Source organism: Hippichthys cyanospilos, chromosome 12 (assembly GCF_059441005.1).
Source record: "Hippichthys cyanospilos isolate Australia breed blue-spotted pipefish chromosome 12, RoL_Hcya_1.0, whole genome shotgun sequence".
Lineage (NCBI taxonomy): Eukaryota > Metazoa > Chordata > Actinopteri > Syngnathiformes > Syngnathidae > Hippichthys > Hippichthys cyanospilos.
Genome location: NC_142380.1, coordinates 10,285,972 through 10,308,472, shown reverse-complemented (window position 1 = coordinate 10,308,472; position 22,501 = coordinate 10,285,972). Strand labels below are relative to the sequence as shown.

Below are 22,501 nucleotides of genomic sequence, written 5' to 3'. Positions count from 1 at the left end.
TAGGACATAAAGTAATGGATTATTCTCTTACCTAATTACATGGAGTAGTTGATTACTTTCGTACTTAATCATATAAAGTAATTGATTATTCTCTTACCTAATTACATAAAGTAGTTGATTCATTTTGTACTCATTTACATAATGTAATCAGTTTCTTTAGTACTTAAATACCCAAGTAATAAATAACTTAGTTTACCACTGTAATTAGGTTCTTGAGTACATACTTAATTGCCATTACTAGCCATTTTTAGAACCTCTTTGAGCCAAACATTTGAAAAAAACATAAGTACTTTGAGTAGTTCATTATGAAAGTAATTGTTTACTTTTGTACCTATCAGTGAATGTCTGGACTCCTAAAAAAAAATAATAATAACACAAACACTTTTGAATATTATACTACAGGCCCAACTGGAGGTGTCCCTAAATTTAGTCTAAAATGGCAAGGCTGCTAAAATGTTCCCATTTAAAATAGCATTTGTATTCTATCCTAAAAAACTAATGCAATCATTTCATGTTACACTCGTAACTCAAAATGTTCTCGCAACTGAAGATGAGAAAAAGACTTCCTATCTCGCAAGTCGAGGTACAATTGTTTATCCACCTGCTGGTGCAAAGTTTCCTCGTTTAAAACATGCACTAAAATTTCACTTTGACTGTTTTCACAGCAGTGCCTCTTGATTAAACTTATGGACATGTTGTATTTGATTTTAAATCATGGCATTTATGTCAACAAATATTTTGGCAACAAATTTCATAAAACTTTTTAAATCCTCAATTTATGGATTATTATTATTTGATGAGTCCCATTCAAGCATTTTTTTAATAACTGGTATTTTAAAACCATTGCAGCAATTTTGCCGAATCTAAAGTGTAATTTGTTGTTTAGCAGTCGCTCAGTGGATTGTTTACTTCTTTACAGGGAGATCCAGGTCCTCAGGGACCCAGCGGTAAGCCAGGTCCTCCAGGACTGCGTGGCTTCCAAGGGGTCAGAGGTCTTCCAGGCGCTAATGTAAGTAACATTCAGTCACATGTAAAAACACACACTTTATTTACTTTGTTTTCTGTACAAGTGTTTTAATAAAAATGTAAAAAAAAAAACTCTCAAATTTGAAGGCTTGATGCCGTGGTTTTCAACTTTTTTTGCAGCAGTAACACCCAGTGATTTTTTTTTTTTCAGCCAGCCAAGCATTTTTGGATTAAACAAAAAAACATCACTAATGCCAATGTGGATTCATATAAAACTCAACACAACAAAAGCATACAGAGCTCTGCACAGGAATCACTGCCACACAATATAGCAATGCATTTTTCATGTTCCAATTAATTTGCTCTTAATTTGAAAAGAAAAATTACTGTTCCAGTCACAGCATTTAAAAGCATAAAATTAGATTTTCTGATACAGAAACCCTGTTAAAGTCTTACACACACCCTGAATTGCCTTAATTGTTTTTGTTTTAACCATTTCTATGTGTATATGATTGCAGTCGTTGTGGCTGGATCTTACAAAAAAACAACCCTCTTGCGTAGCTAAATAAGGTAACAAAAAAATTAGGTACAAACATACAAACACACATACGCATACAGTACAGTATATATTTTCCTAGCCTTTTTTTTTTTTTTTTTTGCCGTGTGGAATCTTCTGCTCACTCGGCATCCTCCATGCCCGCTGGCACAGTCTTGGGCCCGCGAATGAGTTATGGTAATGAAAGTCCTTTATTGCATCTGGGTAGCAGCCTTTTTCCCATATGTAGTGGTGATTCAGCACAGCTCTCACCGTAGAGCCAAGAAGCCAAATACATGACAGCCATCCTGAGATAGATAAACCTGAACCCTTCTTTGTCCTCATACTTTACTCTGTACAAAATACACGAGGCAATTAAGTTCAGTTGGAAAGGTTTGAAAGTAACGTCACCCTTATGTTATTTTTTTTCAATCACCAACATCTCTTTGGCATTTTTCTCGTTGAAAGACCACTCAACTTGGCCTCAGAGGCTGAATTTTCAAGTCCAATGGAGGCTCCCATATGACAATTTTGACCAAAATATACCAAAAATAGTCACTTCAAACCATCCATCTATTCATCCATTTTCTATCACCGCTACTTCAAACCAATAATGCAAGTTTGCTGTGTCTTTTCAGGCATATTTTTTAACACAGGATAAACATGATGATCTAATTTCATGTGGCCTCGCCTAAATTCAATGACACATCTGTGAGATTTCACAATTCAGCATTACACGTCTGTTTGTGGCAGTCCCGGGGTACGGGCTTTGCTTTTGGATGTGGAGTGTAAACGCACATCCACGACACCAGGTGGTACAGCAGGTGGTACACCAGGTGGCACTCTCTGTCAAAGTCTATGTGGGACTTGTGAACCTTTTAAATTGCTGTTGGGCGGCTCAGTGGAGCAGTGAATGGCAAGTGTGCCTCACAGTTAAAGGACCTGAGTTGAAATCCACTTCAATCCCGTGTGGAGTTTGCATGTTCTCCCCGAGCCCCCGTGGGTTCTCTCCGGGCACTTCTCTTTCCCAGAGGGGAGTCAAAACTTGTTAAATGGACAAAATCCATTACACAAGCAAGTTTGACTTATAGGCACATGTTTTTTTTTTTTTTTTTTTTAATTCCAAATCTGATGCCTACTCTACTCTCTGTGTGTTCTCAGGGTCCAGGTGGCTTAAAGGGAGGAGAAGGGCCCCAGGGTCCCCCTGGCCCTATTGTAAGTAACATCAATAACAGTTGCACTGTAAATACTTAAGTGTACTTGATTTTTGTGTGTCTTGGTTACTCTCATTGCAAATAATCTGTCACGAAAAGCACGTTTCCACTGATTTGTCGCATTAAAACAACATCCTCCCCGGTAGTATTTGTATACGCTCAAATTGGAAGCGCGAACAAGATCACTTACGGGGAAGCACTCCATAAATAAGTGTGTCTCTTGAAAAGGCTCTGCGACAGCTGAATGGGGAGAAAGCTGACTGACAGGCGACTTTGAAGAGCCTTAAAACACAGTTGTCCCACAATTATACCCCTAAAGCACCTCTCCAGCGACAACCCATCAGATGATAGCTGATTTGCAAAGATGAAAAGATCCTCTGTGAATGAGCGCAATGAGACACTTAGCTGAAATTGGCAGGAATATTTTGGGATGGTGACCATGAGACATTGATGTTGTTGCTGTGGCAACCTCACTAAGTGTGATTGCAACATCGATCAATCTAGTCGTTTATTTTGACAGACAGTTTAGCCTGTGATAGGTATGTCATCATTTAGACTGAATATGTCAGCTTTGGCTTCATGCTACTATTATACAGCCATCAGGGAAATACATCCATATTATGTGTTGATTTGCTTGAATTTAATAGGCAGCACAGTTACTTAATTTGTATTTCGCACATCTGCTTCTCATTTAGCTAATGCAGGTTGAAATGCCAAATAATATTATTGATGTAACGTTTAAGAACAAATCGAGACTTTTAAAAGGCTCTTTTTTCTGAGTTTGTATCAGATGGAAACAAAAACATTGAGATTTGTTGCACAATCAACAGTGTTATCTACAAAGCTTCAGTAATCCAGATTTTCCATTTAGTCCAGTTTGTGCATTTGAATAAACCTCATTTTATCCAAAGAGTCCATCCAGGAACGGTTCTCATACTGTCCGATGTGTTCAATGCGACAGGGTTCCCCAGGTGAGAGAGGCGCGGCCGGCCCCGGAGGTCCGATCGGCTTGACGGGACGCAACGGCCCTCAGGGACCACCGGGACCAGCTGGTGAAAAGGGGGCTCCTGTAAGTATATTTTCCCCACCGACAGTCATCGTCGTTGATACGCTCCGTTTTTCATCTGTATGTATTTCTTGTCCTTTAGGGAGAGAAAGGTCCAATGGGTCCCGCTGGCCGCGATGGCATCCAAGGTCCAGTTGGCCTTCCCGGCTCAGCCGGCCCTCAGGGCCCACCCGGAGAGGACGGTGACAAGGTGGGTGTAAAGTAGTCCTAGTCACGTACGCCGCAGACAATCAATTAAGTGCAAAAACTCCCTTCAAGGTTGTTGTGGAGGCCAATTAAAGTAGAATCTCAGGAGAAATATTTACCTGGCCAATTGCTGTCAAGGTGACTTTGAAAAATACATTTGAAAATGGAGGGTGGATTCAGGAAAGTAAGCTGTGCTGCTTTTGTATCATCCTGCAGGGAGAGGTTGGCGGACCTGGGCAGAAAGGAGCCAAAGGAGACAAAGGAGAACTTGTAAGTTTCCTGTTTTCGTATAAAATGTCCATTTGGTTGAATATATAGCATCATCGGCTCTATGATTGCTCTTTCTTTAGGGTCCACCGGGCCCCAGTGGTCTTCAGGGTGTGATCGGAGCTCCTGGTCCAGCTGTAAGTACCGCTCTCCATTCTTTTCACACCATACCCGCTCGATTATGGCCAAAATAATCACAATTATTTTGGTCAGTATTGAAATCGCGATTATTCATCATGTTTGGTCAAACATGTCTATTTATTGCCCTTTTTTTTACAAGCAGTATTTAAACAAGGCATCAAGGCTTGATACTTATAAATATTAATAATAATGATAAACTAAAATAAATGCAATAATTAACAAAACAATTAAAGAAAATGATGCCTAAGCCTACTTAGAACCAAGCACAATGTTTACTTTTAAGCAAATTTTAATCAAATAGCAGTCTAAATGTAATTTTCGGTCATCTCAAACCAAATTTATTCGAATTTTTCGCCAGTTTTTTTCAAAATTGGTTTCAATTGACAGCTAGCACGATATATATTTGGAATCAGGTGAGAAACTCAAAGCCATTTCACACTGTTATATTAGGGTGAGAAAAACATAAGCTTTTGTCATGCAAACATGTGGGAAACACTTCCCCCTGGTGGTAGGATGACAAAGTGCTTGGTTTGACGATGAGGCTTTTTAAATATTAATTGCCAAGGATCAGCTTAATTAGTCATGACAGCCAATATCATGATCGTGAGTAAAATTCAATTAATTGTGCAGCCCGACATAAGACAATACTTTAAAAGGAGCCACATCAATACCTTCTTTTTAAGTCGACTAGTCAGAATGTAAGGAATCAAAGATAGACTTTAGAAAGTGTAGAAAGAGCATGGACTGTGTTTTCACTCTTGGAGGCAGCACTTTATTTTTGAAATGGCCTGACTAGATTGACCTCCTCCCTTCACTTCAACATAGTTCCTTGCGCCAAGAGGGCGCTGAAAAAAATTGGCAAATGGCAACATTTTAATAAGTGAGCATTCACTGTAGTCTAGCCTTAGCTTGAAAAGCAGGTATGAAAATTCAGTTCAAGTCAGTTGCCAAGTCACAGATGGAGAAATTTGGTGGCGGTATTATGTTAATTAGCCAAAGTGATTTGAGAAATACTAACCTAACAAAAGATTTATTTAGCTGTGTAAAACCTCCTTTTGATGAGCCAACCATTTGTATACGGGCGAACAAAAAGTCACGCTCTTATAATGAAACTGCTTTGAATTGCAGCAATTGATTTTAAGAGTTTTGTCCAACTCCTCTGCAACTTTTTAACAAACCCTGCTGACAACGTTATCATAAAAATAACACAGCAGAAAATCAGCGTGCCAAAGCTGCCAATCACAAGCTGAAGGGGAAAAAGCGCCTCAGCGCATCCAATGTCGACGAGCTGCCAAACACGTCCGGCCTCACGTTTGCCTCATTAGCGTGACGTGAAGACTTTCAGCAATAGCGGATAACTCAAGGGGAGGAGGGAGCATAACGAGCGGCGCGTTCAAGCTTTAGCAGCCAAATGTCAGCAAATGTGGGCGCGGGCGAAAATGACAAAAATAAACATGAAGACAGACTGGCCCAGAGCAGGTAAAACCACTGCTCAACAGGCAATTAGTGAACATTTGTTTGTCAGTTCAAATCAGCGTCTTCTGCGCTCCATTTGCGATGGTCCTGCAAGAATGTTGGGGTTATTATTTGGAAGGTTAAAAAAGGTTCTTGCTGGGATCAGGCCTTTTTTTTTCTACAGAATTTGCATGTGTAAAATCAAATAAATTCGCTGAACCCAAAAACGTGCCAGGGAGATTCGGACCAATGCTGAAAAAAAACAAATAAAAAAGGAAAATCAGGAATGAAATTGCATCTGTTCAAAATGAAATCAGTACAAGGAAAGAAAGTTAAACATTTGAGGATGGATGATGAGATTTTTTTCCTTTTAACTGTGGAGGAATAATCCAGCAAAGTCATAGCGTTAAGGGAATTGTTTATCCATATTTTGGGGGGGGAGATGTAAAAGTTTAAAAATAAAGATAAATAAACTTTATAAATGAAATCATGAGAAAAAAATTCTACAAGAGTTGTAATTTTCAACATTTGGCAGGATTTTGTTGTTTTTTTTGCTATTACCCCAAAAGATTTGCACCATGACAAAAATAATGGTTTTCAAAAGAAATTATTATTAGAATTTTTGTAGAATTTTTTTAGAGGCCCATGTTGGAATTTTAGAAAAATAATCATTGGTTAATGGTGTTGATAGGAGTAGACAAGATCAGGACTTTTGTGGCCAATCATGATCGTGAGTTTAAAAATAACCAATAACCAATCACAGGACAATTTATTTAAATACCTTTTTTATCTAGTGAATATTTGTACTTGTGTACTATTTCTATTTCTCAAAGAAAGCATTTTTGCTACAGTTTAAAACATTGCAAGAGTAAAAGTGTAGATATGATTTTTACTGCTCAAAAACTCAGAATTTTGTAACAGTTCCATACAAATCTTCCAGGTCACTTTGTGACAATGAGCACATATCATATTAGCAGATACATTAGCACAAATATCAATGAAAATAAATAGCTGTGCGAATGGTTATAAAAGAACCTTCAGAATTCTCGTTAAGGGAAGCATCCTCCCTAATTGACCACATCTGCTTATTGAGCCTCTTCTTGTGCCCCCTTGCAGGGCAGCGACGGTGAGGCCGGCCCCCGAGGACAACAGGGAATGTTTGGCCAAAAAGGAGACGAAGGATCCCGAGGCTTCCCCGGTCTTCCTGGACCCATTGGACTGCAGGTTTGCCCTTTCTCTCGCCGTGTTGTTTCTGTCACTTTATTGAGATGTACAGTACCTCCCGTCGTTTGTTTCTTCCTGCTAATGACATTTCATCTCATTTACATGACCGTGGGGGGAAAAAAACAACACTGCATCATTTATTCATGAAGTCTTGCTTGTGGTTAAATAATGTGTGTTTCCCCTCCTGTCTCCTGCTAAGACTCGGCAGGGTTACAAATCAATCACCGCTAACATAATGTTTGGCATGTTGTCAAGCTGCTCGTAATACTGAAGTTGATTTCAGACAGGAGAGCTCTCTTTTTTTTCTTTCAATAAAAAATGTATAGCGATACAACTGCAACTTTTCATGTAGCTTGATGCTAGCATGAGAAGCTAACCCAGCAGTCTACATCCTCACTTGATAAAAGACATGGAATTTCAGGCAATTATATTTGTGTGTGTGTGTGTGTGTGTGTGTGTGTATATATATATATATATATATATATATATATATATATATATATATATATATATATATATATATATATATATATATATATATATATATATATATATATATATATATATGAGAGAGAGAGAGAGGGAGAGAGGGGGGGGGGGCTTTGCACTAATCTGTTCGCTTGGTTTACTAAAACGTGCACACAAGTTTAATAAGGAGCTTCGTATAACAGTGAATTTACAGCATACAAAAAATATTCTAATACCGTATTAGTATAACGACTATGAAAGTTGTAAATTTACAAGAATAAAGACAAAAATAAGGGGAGACTTTGCAACATTATGTTACAGAAAAAAATACATTTTAATGGATAAATGCTGTACCTGCACCATGGCGCACCATTTCTGTTTGTTTATAAGGGATCTTTTTGAGAGGAAACCATTTTTTCATTCCAGAAAATAAATGTAATTTAAAAAAATAAATAAAATCTTCGGGTGAAAAAGATATAATTTCACAAATAAAAAATGTATTGGATTTTTTTTTTTTTTACAAAAATAAGCTGAATCATAATGAAGTAGCTTCACCTCTATCAAACAGTGTTTTACTCCAAAGGACATTTTTTATAAGAAGAAACTCACTTTAACATTTCAAAGTTAATTACCTCCATTCTCTGCATGCCCCCGCCGGCCAGCCGGCCAGTGGGGCCTAATAACATCGTTATTCAGCATTACTGACTTTTAATTGGGCCTCCCGTATTCCTCTGATCTCCCGTCTTTTAATTAAGAATGGCCTTCAGTAGATGTCCACTTTGAGTGCAGCGCTAATGATTTTTTTTACTATGGGCCGTGAATTAATAGATTGAATGTTGTTGGGGGGGGTTTTCCCATGTAGTTCAATATTTGACAGCTATACGTATCAACTATAGAGAAGCATTAGTAAACACATATCGATTAACTATGTGTGCCAAATAGTGCCCATCTTTCCAATCCATCAGTGTGTCTATTTCACAAACAACACCGTTACTTATTGGGCCGCTCGCTGTGAGAAACCTTATTTAGATGTCCATGCTCGCAAAATTCAAGAATGAAGCCATTATGACATAGCCTCGAAAACCAAGATATCAGCAATATGAAACAAAGCTGTTTTAGTTGTTGGATTAGGCCTTCTGACAAACATGAAACAGCATTAAAAAAAAAAAAAAATCATTGTTCCATTAATCACAAGTGTAATAATGTCTATTTCAATAACTCATTTACTGCTATATACAGTATACTGTATATAGCGTATCAACCATAGTATAGTAATAACATTTCTGAAAAAAAAGCATTTTTGCCATGGTTTAACAATCTTTGCTATGTCCAAAACAAAGATGCAGTTAAAAACATCAAAAGCATTCAAGAACTGGCCATTCAAGAGAAAGTTCCCACAAGAAAAACAAAACCAACTTGATACAGAAACAATTGATGCAATAAGTAATTACATTACTTTACAGGACCAAGTATAGATCGCAAATAAGTGATGCTTCAAACATTCTTATAACTCAGTTTCTCCCCCCAGTCACTTCAACGCAGATTATGATCTATGAAATTGTAAAAGTATACCTAAAACTTTTTTTTTTGGATAAATGGTCTTCCACTTATATACCATTTTTCTACCTCTGGTACTCAAAGCACTTGATACTAACTAGTCATTTACCTACTGACACTGCTGTGATAACACAGCAACGAGGGGTTCAGCGTCTTGCTCAAGGACACTTCGATATAGTCACGACGGTCAGGGAATCAAACCCACAGCCCCTCAGGTGGGATATGACCACTCTACCACAGAGCCTTTGCAAAACACTTATACAATTAATAATGTGCAGAACCTAACCCTAACCGCATTGTTTCCTCGTCAAGTCACTACCAATCAAGCATAAAAAGGCAAATATCGGTCGATCACCATCAAGCCGCCGCACTTTCTCTAATGTGACAAATAATTGGTATTGATTATTGTCATGACACTATAGAAGAACATAATAGTGACAATCATTTTAGTCATAATAGGCAGCCCTGCCCTTCCCTAACAACTCGCACCTCTTCCAGGGTTTGCCCGGCCCTCCAGGCGAAAAGGGAGAAAACGGGGACGTCGGCGCAATGGTGAGTATACAAAAATTGAACTTTTTTTTCTAATGTGAATATTTGAAGACAAACTTTGATATGCATGTCTTTTAACAGGGTCCTCCTGGACCACCAGGCCCCCGTGGCCCTCAGGGACCAGGCGGAGCTAGTGTAAGTTTCTTTGTTGTGAAATCTAAGACTTTTATTGCTATCCCGGCCTTTGCTGTAAACAATGGTGTGTTCGCAGGGAGCTCAAGGCCCTCCCGGAGGTGTTGGAGGACCAGGAGCTGTCGGTGAGAAGGTGAGCAGTTTTTTCACCAATTGTTTTATATTGTCGGGGTGTGCGCCATCACCATAGGATTATTAGAAGGGTGCGTTTTCTAACTTTTTTTACTATTGTACGCTTATTTTGGAGGAGCTAATTTCAGTTTGTTCGCGATTGTTTAACACTTGAACCTGGTATTTTGTCCAATCCTTTGATCTTTACATTAAAGGCATTTCACATCAAAGGGAAGGCATTGAAAGACACGAAGGAACTGAAATTTTACCTTGTGGTGACGCCATGTCAAAGTTCAATATGGCTTGACCACTTAATTATCGCACTACCTGGAGTGTGGCATCCCTTTGCTTGAGATTTAGAGTGTCAGAATTTTGACACAATGAGTTCAATTGTTGTTCTTCACTCAACAGGGAGAAACCGGTGAGGCTGGCAACCCAGGATCACCCGGAGAGCCAGGTTCAGTCGTAAGTCCTTTTGCTCCAAATTTAAATGTCAATTATTAAAGTGGGAATGTTGTCAAAGTGACGGAATGATCCTGTTTGTTTGTTTTTGTTTTTTGTATAGGGCCCACGAGGAGAGATTGGCGAAAAGGGAGAGTCTGGACCTCCTGGAGCTGCAGGACCCGCCGGGGCTCGCGGACCACCTGGAGATGATGGCCCTAAGGGTAACCCTGTATGTGAAAATACGCTCCCACCATTTTGTGTTTTGTTTTCTTTTTTAAGTTAAAATGCTGAGTCAGTTTATCACTGTCCCTACAGGGCCCTGTTGGCTTTCCAGGAGACCCTGGACCCCCCGGTGAGCCCGGAGCTGCTGTAAGTATTAGATATTATTAATTATTGTGTAAAATATCCTTAATATTCTGTGTGGGGGTGTTTGCAAATGCATCAATGTGATCATGACCCATTATGGTGGATCATCCATTTTGTGTGGCAAGAAATCTGCATTGAATATTTGGAAAATCTGTCCTTTAGGGCCTTGATGGTTTAGCTGGTGACAAGGGAGACGACGGAGAGGCCGGTCAACCGGTACGTTTTTACAAATCAGAAGATATATTGCCAACAGGAAGTATTGCATCTCAATATGTTACAATTTTTGTTTTGTTTTTTCCCCCCCTTCTCCTTTTAGGGTCCCCCAGGTCCTTCTGGTGAGGCCGGAGTACCAGGACCTCCTGGCAAAAGGGTGAGTAGAAAAATTATGTATTTCGATATGGAACGTGTGCCAATTTTAATTCATGGCATTTACCATCTTTTTATATAAAATCATTTCCTGAAAAGATCAAAAAAATGTCATGTTATAGATCATTCAAAATGCTATTGCTTTTAGAATCGACTCCTGACAACACTAATGTACTGGTAACCTGAGGCTGTTTGGATAGCTTTTAGCATGTTTCAAATATAATGGGAAATGTCTCTCAAGGTCAACGCTTGTACAGGCGCTCACTGAATTAAATGATTGCGGCATCAATGATTGTGTGTGTTTGTTGCCCTGAAGGGACCCATTGGACCAGCAGGACAAGAAGGACGACAGGGAGAGAAGGGATCCAAGGTAAAATGTGTATTTGAGCAGAGCAAAAATAATAGTTAGCTAGCATTTGAGCATTTATGATCAGAAATACAGTAACCTTTATTGCTCTGTTTAGATTTTTCTGTAAGTTAGTGTACCAACTGTTAAAATCCTGGAATTTGGTCATTTCTTATTAGAAATAAAACTTTATCGCTTTCTCTACTTAAATGTATCTATTTGTTAGCATGTGAACAGTGAACATGTTAGCATTTGATAATTTCTCATGAGAAATAAAACATTGTCACGCTCTACTCTCTACTAAGATCTTACTTTATGTTAGCTTATCAAAATACAGCATATTAACATTTGATTGTTTCTCTTTAAATATCATTTTCCTCTACTCATATCTCGCTATGTTAGCATACCGAATGTTAGCATCTTAGAATTTGATCATTTCTTATGAGAAATAAAACTTTATCGCTCTCTATACTTAAATTTAGCTACATGTTAAAATTTAGCTATATGTTAGCGTTTGATCATTTTTTCATGATAAAGAAAACTCTATTGCTCTTGCTTCTTGTTAGATTGCCAATTGATAGCATGTTAACATTTGATCATTTTTCATTAAAAATCAGTTTTTTCCTCTGTCACTACTCAGATATCGCTATATGTTAGCATACCTTTTGTTAGCATCTTAGCATTTGATCAGTGGTCACAGCTCAGATACAATCTTCTTTGACATGCATTGAGTGTAAAAATGAATAAATAAATAAATAAATAAAATCACTTTCTAGTTCCTTAACATTCAGTTTTTCCACACAGGGAGAAGCCGGTGCTGAAGGACCTCCCGGAAAGACCGGCCCCGTGGGAGCCCAGGGGCCCACCGGAAAGGCTGGGGCTGAGGGTCTTCGAGGAATCCCCGGCCCTGTCGTGAGTCTCGATGTTTGATTTATGAAAGAAGGATCAACATGAACATTAAACTATTCATGCATTTGGCACAAAACGTTTACTAACATACATGCTAAGATACATCCTGCATTCTAATTCATCTAAGGGTGAGCAAGGACTTCCTGGTGCTTCTGGAAAAGATGGACCCCCAGGACCACTTGTAAGTTGTTGATTTATTTATTTAATTTCAATAGCTCAATGCAAGCTTTTTCAGCTGTCATTTATTCTCACCATTCTGTTTGGCCACAGGGACCACCCGGACTTCCCGGAATGAAAGGCGACTCTGGATTCAAGGGAGAGAAAGTAAGATCCTGATTGTTATTAGCGTTAATACCAGTAATATGTAAGTGATGTAAAACTCTTTCTTTTGCTTTCTCTTCGTCTTCCTGTTGTTCTACATGCTAACCAACTTTTAGCACGTTAGCATTAATTCGGTGCTCATTAAAATCTGTAACATATGACAAAGTGAGAATTAAAGTCCTCAAAATTCAGGCTGTATTGTTATCTCCACTTGGGTTGCTGTCTTTCTACATGTTAATTAACATTTAGCATCTTAGCATTAGATTAGTTCTCATTGGAAATGTAACTGACAGCAAAGCAAGTTAGCATGTTAGCATTTGATCAGTTCTCATTGGAAATGTAACTGACAGCAAAGCAAGTTAGCATGTTAGCATTTGATCAGTTCTCATTGGAAATGTCACAGACAACAAAGCAAGATGTTAAATCTTTATAAATGTATTTGCCATGGCCATGCAGGTTATTGAGTAAATCTGTGTTGATTCCTTGATGGATAGGGTCACCCTGGTCTCATCGGTCTCATCGGACCCCCTGGAGAGTCTGGGGAGAAGGGAGACAGAGGTCTGCCTGGACCACAAGGTGCCTCTGGTGGAAAGGGTGAAGGTGTAAGTGCATATGAGATTGCCTTCTCAAAAAATGTGTCTTTGGCATTTTTTTTTTCTTTTTATCCAAACATTTTGGCAAACAATGATGCTTTGCAAACAGCATACAACAAGGCGTCTTTGCCATATTCTAATATATGGTTTTATCTACTGTTAGGGTATTATGGGTCCTCAAGGACCTTTGGGTCCTCCCGGTCCTCCTGGAATTCCTGTAAGTTGCAATATTTGCACATCTTTTTCCTCGCTTTTCATCTTCATGTTCACCCATCTCTATTTCAATTTTTTTTTTTTTTTTACCAGGGAGCTCATGGGCAAAAAGGCTCCAAAGGATCAATTGTAAGTTTTGTTATTAACAATCACTCATTCATTATTCCTGGTGATGGATTCCCTTTTTTTTTTCTTTTTGCCTCCAGGGTGCAGCAGGTCAGAAAGGAGACCCCGGAGTAATGGGACCACCTGGACCTCCCGTAAGTTTCTCCCGTATCATAACATCAAACTAACCGACCAGCACAAAAAGCTAACAAAGCAATATACACTCAATGCACCTCCAGATCCAAATCATAATCTCTTCGTGATAAAAAGTTGGTCAGACACTACTCCAATCCTACTATGCCAAAAACAAACAACAACAAGAAATAAAATGTTACCAAGGTGAAGGCCGAACACAATGTGTGAGCATTGGGCCCACAACAGTTAGGGCAGCAAAATTTGGCATTTTTAGTCATAGCCTTTTACTATCTCGTTGCTGAAAAATGTCGAGGTTCATTTTCCATGCTATTTTCTATTTTGTTAACAGTTTTGAAGCGTGAAATACAGATTAAAACTGAATCTGTGAAAGTTTGTTTTCTGTTTTTTCTTTTTTAATTAGAGGTACAAACATAATAGGAAAATAATAAAATGAGACTTCAACCTTGTGGTTTTGACAAAGTGTTTCATAATGAACAAAAGAAGCACAAAAAAATTGAAAATGTCACCAAGTGTTCCCATTAGATTGGCTCATGCCGTATTTGATTACTGTAGTTCATCTCGGCATTGAAGATGTGGTCTTTCAAAAGATAGTAATGGCAATGGAACAAAAATTTGCCATTTTTTTCTGGGATTCCTCATGACACTAAAAACAATGAACTGCTGGTCTTTAGCATCGGCTATACTTTGTGCGTATTGCACTATGTTTGTGTACCATCGTTAGCATGTTAGTGTTTGATGGGCTGTCATCACAAATAGTACTTTGGCAACAAAAAAATCCTTTCAGCACTTTCTCTTCTTAGGTTGCTTACGTCACCATATGTAAGCCTGCCAAGCATGACATGTTTTCACCTTAACGATGGTCTCATTCCGTCCAATTTGCTTGAAGGTTTCTCTTGCGCTCCGCAGGGCCCGACAGGTGACATCATCCAGTCGCTGCCCATCCAACGCGTGTCGAGGAAGAACAGGCGGCACGCCGAGGAGCAGGCGGACGAGCCGGTGGACGACTACAGCATCGACGGCCTGGCCATGGAGGACGTGTTCGGCTCCCTCAATAACCTCAAGCAGGACATTGAGCGCATGAAGTTCCCTCTTGGCACCGCTGATAACCCCGCCCGCACCTGCAACGACCTGCGCCTCAGCCAGCCTGACTTCCCAGATGGTAAGTTGTGAACACTTAGCAGCATAATCAATTTTTTACCTATGTTTGCAATCACTCCTTATTAACCCCTGAGTGTCCGGGGAATTTTCACTTGCCTGACGTAATATCACCCAACTTTAGCTGACTTTGAAAGGGTCATAACTTCGTCAAATATGAATGTATTTTTTACTTTCATCCACTCAAAATGTTCAGTGGCAACAGCCCTATCCATGCATATGTATATTTACATACATTTATACAGTATATTCCAAGGCTGTTTTGTTTCGAAAACGTTTAATTTTGTGAAAAAATAAAAAAGTTAACCGCTAATGAGTGCTGCAGGTTTCGCAAATATTTCGAGATTATGCCGATATAATGTTATGCTTTGCATGAAATAAAACACTTCCCTGCATCAAACTAAAAGCTTTCCCACCACGTCTAGTTCTTGGGTCGAAGCCTTTCGTCCATTTGCAGTATGGGAGTCAGGCTAAGCCTCTTAATGAAGTAATTGAAAGCCTTGCAAATATCTTAAGTTGGTCGCCACGGTCACCTTTTTCCAAAATTCCAATATTTTACCATCCTTTTCTTCAACTGAAAAACAAAACAAACATGGTGTTCTATTCCCATCCCTAATCACTAGATAAGCTGTACATTCCAAACTCCATCATAAGATGTTAGTAAACTTCTTGAAGCTCCTCAACTCACATTAACCTAGCTTCAGCATCCAAATCCCTATCAAGCGATTAGGGAATGTGAGAATGATTCCGAAGGAAAACCTGGTAGTCTTTTTCTTGTGATCGCACTTCATTTTGGCGTTCCACCCGTCAGGTGAATACTTCATCGATCCCAACCAAGGCTGCATAGGAGACGCCATCAAAGTATTCTGCAACTTCACAGCGGGAGGCGAGACATGTATCAACCCAGACAAGAAGTCCTCAGGGGTGAGTGCTGCGCCACACGGCCCAGTGGAGCAGAGGACGATGCGGTGACCGCGGTGTCATCTTCTCGTTCTCCGCTGCAGGTCAGAATATCCAACTGGCCCAAGGAGACGCCCGGTTCCTGGTTCAGTGAATTCAAACGTGGAAAAATTGTGAGTAAAACCAGTTTGACTATGTTAGCATCTGATCGATTCTCATGTGAAATTGCAAAGGAATTAGCATTAGCATTAGCATTGTAGAGAACTGACTTCCCTTTGGTCAACGGCATGCAGCTTAACTACGTGGACGTGGCGGAGAACAGCATCAACGCCGTGCAGATGACCTTCCTGAAGTTGCTGAGCTCGTCGGCGCGCCAGAACTTTTCCTACGTGTGCCACCAGTCGGCGGCGTGGTACGACGCCAAGGCCGACAGCTACGACAAGGCTCTGCGCTTCCTGGGCTCCAACGACGAGGAGATGTCGTACGACAACAGCGCCTTCATCAAGCCACTCATTGACGGCTGCGCTGTGAGTCCTCCGCCACTTTCACCGCAAATCTCAAAGCCTCCTTGAAAACCCCAATTCTGATTTAAAACCCTGGTTTAAAATAATGATTTGGAACCAAACCCATATTTAAAACCCCAACGTCCAACCATAATTTAGAATGCTTACTTGGAACCCCAACTCTGAGTTTACTCTGATTTTGATCCCTAAGCCAGGCCCGAAACCCAAATTTAAAACCCTAACCCCTGCTCAAAACCATCATTTAAAAGTCTAACCCTGACGACAAGCCTTAACTGAAATGCTAACCCTAGCTTGGGAATTTAATTAGAAACCACATCGTCATCTTGAAAACTGAACATTGATTCAAAACAATTTCTTCAAACCCTAACCCATACCTCTAATTCATGTTTAAAACCCTAGTTTGATTGAAATCTCAGGCATGAAGCTACAGTTTCGAAGTGTCACTCAAAACACTATCCTAAACTAAATAGAAAAGTGAGAAGCTATAAGAATTGTTTCTATGAGAAGGAAAAAATGCCACTTAAAAAAATTAAGAAAAAAAAATGATGAAAACGATTTCCGCCCCGGTTTTCTGCAGATTATTCCTTTATTTACATAAAAAAAAGCACAAAAACCATAAAATTTCACCAACTCCACCAGGAACTGTCAATTTTGAAATAACGTAAAACAAACATTCACATTCACATTTAATGCTTCAAAACAGTGAATTTCGGAGAAAATAGCATTGTCGTGACCTTTTCTGCTAACTCGTGTTACAAATCCGAATTTCAGGATAATTGAGTAGGATAATCTAAATTGGAGGGTTAAATTTGCAAGCTTCCCCTGACGCGGATGTTTGTTGTGTGCAGTCCAAGCAGGGCTACTCCAAGACGGTTTTGGAGATCAACACCCCTCGCATCGACCAGCTGCCCATCCTCGATGTCATGCTCAACGACTTCGGCGACTCCAACCAGAGGTTTGGCTTCGAGGTCGGCCCCGTCTGCTTCCTCGGCTAGACGCCCCACCCACCACCCCGACGCACCCCTCCTAACCCCCGCCTTAAGCCAAACACCCCTGCCCTCCAGACCCCCTCCCCAGGTTCTGAGGGCGCAAAGCAAAGAAGATGAAAGAAAGTGGGAGTGGCCTCCCGCCGGGCCGCAACCATGTGACTGAGTGAGTCAGGAAAAAAAAAAGGGACTTTTGATGCGGTGGCGGGCGGACACGCTCGACCACAGATGTGCGTTCGCGCAAAACACTCAAGGTGCTACACACATTGCTTTTTGATGAAACTGTAATTATTATAATAATTATTATTATTTTGTACAATATTGTGCCTTTCTGAATCCACCGCCCTTAAGAGGTGTTGCATGTGTCCCAACTCGTAAATTTAGTTTCCTGTTAAATTGTTAGGAAAATATACACACCAAAAGGTACAGCACATTTGACCAAATTTGTAAGTATCAAAATGTTTGTAAATAAAATTGCCTTTTATGACCGCAAGCAAAAGTACAACACAAAAGACATTTTAGTATGTTTTATGACTTATGAGAAGTCGAGCCATAAGAAAAGTAATATAAATATTGTCCAAAAGTCCTTATCTTTATCCTTTATACCTCAAATAAACATAGGCCATATTTGTCTGTTCAAGAACACATAAGGTTGTTGTTGTTGGGTTTTTTTTAACTTACCACCTAAAAATCCTTGTTGATTTATTTTGTGCCTTTTAAAATATTAAAACTGGATTCTGAAACTGGATGTGTCAAAATTAGTCCATTTTTCACAGAAGATGAAGTTATGCCTTACTTTTAATGTATGTCTCAATGTGTTGCTCCACTGTTTGTGTTCAAATATCCACTATAACACACCGACTAGCCATGCTAATTGTTAGCATGTCAATGGCGTCTTCCAATATATTTTAGAATTAGGCCAAGTTTGTTTGTTTTTAATAAAGATGACTAGCACTTCGTTTCTCCCACTTGTTTTATTTGCCCCCAAAACTCCAAGAATGTGAAGACGCATGCTTTTCATTGGCTGATTATCATAAAAATGTGACGTATTGAAATCGCAGTATCTGAGCATGCCATTTTACGAGCTTGGCACGCGCCGTGCGCAACTACAGTAAAGTCGTATGTCGAGTCCTCTTATCAGTGGCGGCGGGGCTGCGCACGCGCGTGTCCGCGTCAATACGAGCTTCTTGATGCGGACCCACCGAAACGGATCGGAGACCACTAGTCACGAGCGGCTCACCTCTGCTGTTCTCCCCCCATATTGTTCATCGGTTTTTTTATTTTATTTTATTTATTTATTTCCATGCGTAATTGCTTAGTGATGGCAAGCCCTGGCGCTCGTTAGATGACACGCCCCCCACACTAAGCGATTTCACGGTGGGGACTGGACTTTTTTTTTTTGTGCGCGTGTTGTTATTGTTGCTTTTGTTAAGTTGTGGTGGTTGTGTCACGTCAAGTCACGAAATGTGGACGCCGACAACGGTGGGGTCCATCCTCGTGCTGCTGCTGTTTGGTTCCTGGCCGCCTGTGGTGAGTTCAATGACATCTCCAAACGACAGCTCCACCCAAAATTAGTGTAACTCAAATAATGTGTGGATAATGTTCTCTGCTGATTGTTTCCATGCAAGCACTGTTATTTCAATGTTAATTAGATACTATAAATATGTGATGTGAAGTAGACAATGTTTAGATAGACTCTTATAGATACATACATTTATTATATGTTAGCATTTAATTGAATGTAGTTAACATTGTATAATCTGTCTCTTGATTGACGAAATGTAGCTTCCATTCTATCTATCTATCTATCTATCTATCTATCTATCTATCTATCTATCTATCTATCTATCTATCTATCTATCTATCTATCTATCTATCTATCTATCTATCTATCTATCTATCTATCTATCTCCACACTACAAAATGTGTCACGACAAAATATATTTCATTATATTGCATATTACCTGTCAAAACCTTTTCAACGCTTTCTTGTGCTCAAATCAGAAGATGTATCAAAACATCCAAATGCACGTGAAAAAAAAAAGACTTGTAAAGTGACTTTGTGTGTGTGTCTAAGCAGACCACAGTAGGTCCGCGAGAGGGTTGGCAAGTATACGGCTCTGCCCAGGACGCCGCCGGCCGCTGCGTGTGCACGGTGGTGGCACCCGGGCAGAATCTGTGCTCCCGGGATGCCAAAGGACGCCAGCTGCGACAACTCTTGGAGAAGGCATGCGGACACGCTAACACACACACATGGACACACACATGTTGAGTCATTCTCAATGATGGTGGTGAGGGGACATTGATTGAACATTAATATAAGCAGAAAAGGAAACTGGCATTGTTTTTACGCGTTTACACAAATAAATATGGATGGATGGGCAGACGAATGGATGGCTAGACAACAGTAATCCTTAAGAGTGACGTTTTCAGGTCCAAAACATATCTCAGTCCATGGAGGTTCTCAACCAGCGTACTCAGCGAGACTTCCAGTATATCGTGAGGATGGAGAGCCTCATCAAAGGTCTGCGCTCCAAGTTCCGACAGATGGACTCGGACAGGAGGACGCTGGCCACCAAAAATTTCCAGGTCCTCTCCAGACTGTCGCGCCTTTCCATCTCAGATGTTAGAAGAATCCTGTCGTATCCCCGACCTCTTCTTAGGAGCTGAAGGAGAAGATGGACTCGCTACAGCCACTGATCCCCGTGCTGGAGCAATACAAAACGGACACCAGGATCATCGGCCAGTTCAAGGACGAGATTCGGAATCTGTCGTCCGTCTTGCTGGGCGTGCAGGAACAGATGGGAACGTTTGACTACGAAGAACTCAATCAGAAAGTCCTCAGCTTGGAAAACCGCCTGAGAAGCTGCATGAGCAAACTCAGTTAGTTGGGGTTGCACTGCAATACATGCACTCCATCCGTTGATTTTATTACCGTGCGTGTGTATGCATGTGTGTGCAGCATGCGGCAAGCTGATGAAGATTAGCGGCCCAATCACGGTGAAGACTTCCGGCACCAGATTCGGCGCCTGGATGACGGATCCGCAAGCTTCGCCTGAAAACATCAAAGTGAGTATCACCTGTGAGGCGTTCAGGGTGATTTCCTCTACCAGTTACAGCAACATGGATCACTGTGACTGTAACTGTGAATGGTACAGTAGTAGGATGAGACCGGTTCCATTTTAACGAAATGAATTAAGTTTTTAGTAATACATATAGGAATATTTTAGGAATACATATAACTGCTATGAAAATGTTTTTAAAAATACTAAATATTATTTATTTATTTATTTTTTATTACCAAAAGTAATTATAAAATATAAAAGGAACTTTTTCAACCAAAAAAAAAAAAACCCAACACTTTCTTTTTCTAAAAAAATAAAAAATTGTTTACTTTTTTGGCTGGCCTTCCTCCGCAGGTCTGGTACATGGACGGCTACACCAACAACAAGATCGTCAAGGAATACAAATCGATGGCGGACTTCGTGAAGGGGGCTGAGTCCCGGACGCACAGCTTGCCCTTCAAGTGGGCGGGCACCAACCACGTGGTGTACAACGGCTCGCTGTACTACAACAAGATGCAGAGCAACATCGTGGTGCGCTACGGCCTGGAGACGGGCCGCGTGCTGACGCAGCGGGCGCTGGACTCGGCCGGCTTCCACAACGTCTACCCGTACACGTGGGGCGGCTTCTCCGACATCGACCTGATGGCCGACGAGCTGGGCCTGTGGGCCGCGTACGCCACCAACCGCAACGCCGGCAACGTGGTGGTGAGCCGGCTGGACCCCGACACCCTGCGGCCGCTGGCCACCTGGAACACCGAGTACTCCAAGCGCAACGCCGGCGAGGCCTTCATGATCTGCGGCACGCTCTATGTCACCAACTCGCACCTGACCGGCGCCAAGGTCTACTACGCCTACTCCACCCGGACATCCGCCTACGAGTACATCGACATCCCCTTCCACAACCAGTACTTCCACATGTCCATGCTGGACTATAACGCCCGAGAGCGGGCGCTTTACGGCTGGAACAACGGACACCAGGTGCTCTTCAACGTCACCTTATTTCACGTCATCAAAACCGACGATGACGCCTAACCTTTTTAGCGCCGCGGACCGGTCGACGCTTGACGCTAACATCGACTAAAGGGAAATACCTGGCAAAAATGCTAACGTACTAAAAGCAGTCGAGGCAGCACTAGATAACATGCTGAAGACAAGAACGAACATAAGCTAGCATCTTTTCCACAGTCACAAGTTGTTGGACCGGCAAACGGATTTTGGGCATATTATCATAAAGGACAACATTCGTACAAAGAAAATACAATTTAGACACCCGTAGGCCAGATTTCACAGAGAGACAGAATGTGTGTATCACAGTGACACCGTCCTTCCTCACTACAAAATGTAATATCAACAGCAGCCAGAGGCGGCGCCAAAAAACAAAGACCACTCCAAACAAAACACAAATCAATGAACTGTTAAAAAAATAAACTAAATCATCATTATTTCGGGTGCAGCCCATGCTGCCCTGTACCAGTCGATCCATGGACTTGTACCGGACAGCGGACCTCTGCTTTACGAGACTAAAATGGGCAAAAATTGGGTTTATAGTTGTCATAACTAAATGTGTAAAAAGTAATCTGTCAGTTTTTTAAACAGTTTATATCATATACCAATTATTCTGTGAGGTTAGCCGTAGATATCATTTACAGGGAATATAATAAATAGTCTACGTCCACTTGTTCAAATGCCAAGTTTTTCTTTTGATGCCCATAAAATGAAACTACACACTAAAAACTTTTGCGTTTGGTCATTTGTCAGCCACATCCCAGGTATGAGTGGATGTGCACACTTAAGCAACTGCATTGTCCCGGTTTTGGTTCTGAATTCAATTGAGTTGGACAAAGGTCATATGATTGGTGCAATGTGATCATTTGAGGTGTGTATTTGAATCCCTGACTGCGAGGCAAACCTGTAAACCACTGCCACCATGGGTACACCATTCAGCCTGCATATTTCTTTTGGGGGGACATTTTGAAGCATTGAGAACAGGAAATGGGGCTTTAAAACAATTGCCAGCTTATAAGTAAACAATGTGTGTTGTACTTTGTGGATATGCTATGCTAATTGTGTGTATTACTAAGCTTGAATTGTTTTGTTATTGTGCTCATCTGCTTTGTTGAAATAAGCAGCATTCGACCATGTACGGCACAACGTAATAATAAACATATTCTCCAACATCTA

General features: G+C 40.6%; 2 protein-coding genes across 5 annotated transcripts in view; both read left to right on the top strand.

The window, feature by feature from the left end:
• Nucleotides 1-18,213, top strand: part of LOC148414801 (collagen alpha-1(XI) chain-like) — a 68,088-nt gene extending 49,875 nt beyond the window's left edge. The window contains exons 41-68 of the mRNA XM_088429632.1: nt 920-1,009; nt 2,663-2,716; nt 3,677-3,784; nt 3,864-3,971; nt 4,184-4,237; nt 4,318-4,371; nt 6,947-7,054; nt 9,578-9,631; nt 9,710-9,763; nt 9,840-9,893; nt 10,283-10,336; nt 10,437-10,544; nt 10,631-10,684; nt 10,844-10,897; nt 10,998-11,051; nt 11,364-11,417; nt 12,198-12,305; nt 12,430-12,483; nt 12,573-12,626; nt 13,118-13,225; nt 13,380-13,433; nt 13,523-13,558; nt 13,636-13,689; nt 14,597-14,849; nt 15,657-15,769; nt 15,850-15,918; nt 16,039-16,272; nt 17,118-18,213. Of these exons, the coding sequence (XP_088285758.1) occupies nt 920-1,009; nt 2,663-2,716; nt 3,677-3,784; nt 3,864-3,971; nt 4,184-4,237; nt 4,318-4,371; nt 6,947-7,054; nt 9,578-9,631; nt 9,710-9,763; nt 9,840-9,893; nt 10,283-10,336; nt 10,437-10,544; nt 10,631-10,684; nt 10,844-10,897; nt 10,998-11,051; nt 11,364-11,417; nt 12,198-12,305; nt 12,430-12,483; nt 12,573-12,626; nt 13,118-13,225; nt 13,380-13,433; nt 13,523-13,558; nt 13,636-13,689; nt 14,597-14,849; nt 15,657-15,769; nt 15,850-15,918; nt 16,039-16,272; nt 17,118-17,264 (2,400 nt within the window). The 3' untranslated portion in view covers nt 17,265-18,213. The remainder of the gene's footprint in view (nt 1-919; nt 1,010-2,662; nt 2,717-3,676; nt 3,785-3,863; nt 3,972-4,183; nt 4,238-4,317; nt 4,372-6,946; nt 7,055-9,577; nt 9,632-9,709; nt 9,764-9,839; nt 9,894-10,282; nt 10,337-10,436; nt 10,545-10,630; nt 10,685-10,843; nt 10,898-10,997; nt 11,052-11,363; nt 11,418-12,197; nt 12,306-12,429; nt 12,484-12,572; nt 12,627-13,117; nt 13,226-13,379; nt 13,434-13,522; nt 13,559-13,635; nt 13,690-14,596; nt 14,850-15,656; nt 15,770-15,849; nt 15,919-16,038; nt 16,273-17,117) is intronic.
• Nucleotides 18,214-18,421: 208 nt separating this feature from the next.
• Nucleotides 18,422-22,499, top strand: LOC148414800 (noelin-3-like). 4 transcript variants are annotated; one of them, XM_088428579.1, is made up of 7 exons: nt 18,422-18,632; nt 18,713-18,785; nt 19,336-19,482; nt 19,689-19,844; nt 19,919-20,138; nt 20,218-20,324; nt 20,675-22,499. In XM_088428579.1, the coding sequence occupies exons 2-7, from the start codon at nt 18,720-18,722 to the stop codon at nt 21,350-21,352; spliced, it is 1,374 nt and encodes a 457-aa protein (XP_088284705.1). In that variant the 5' UTR covers nt 18,422-18,632; nt 18,713-18,719; the 3' UTR covers nt 21,353-22,499. The 4 variants fall into 4 exon arrangements, with proteins under 4 accessions (XP_088284705.1, XP_088284703.1, XP_088284704.1 ...); XM_088428577.1 differs by having other exon boundaries at nt 19,333-19,482; XM_088428578.1 differs by having other exon boundaries at nt 18,422-18,785.
• The last annotated feature ends 2 nt before the right edge of the window (nt 22,500-22,501 follow it).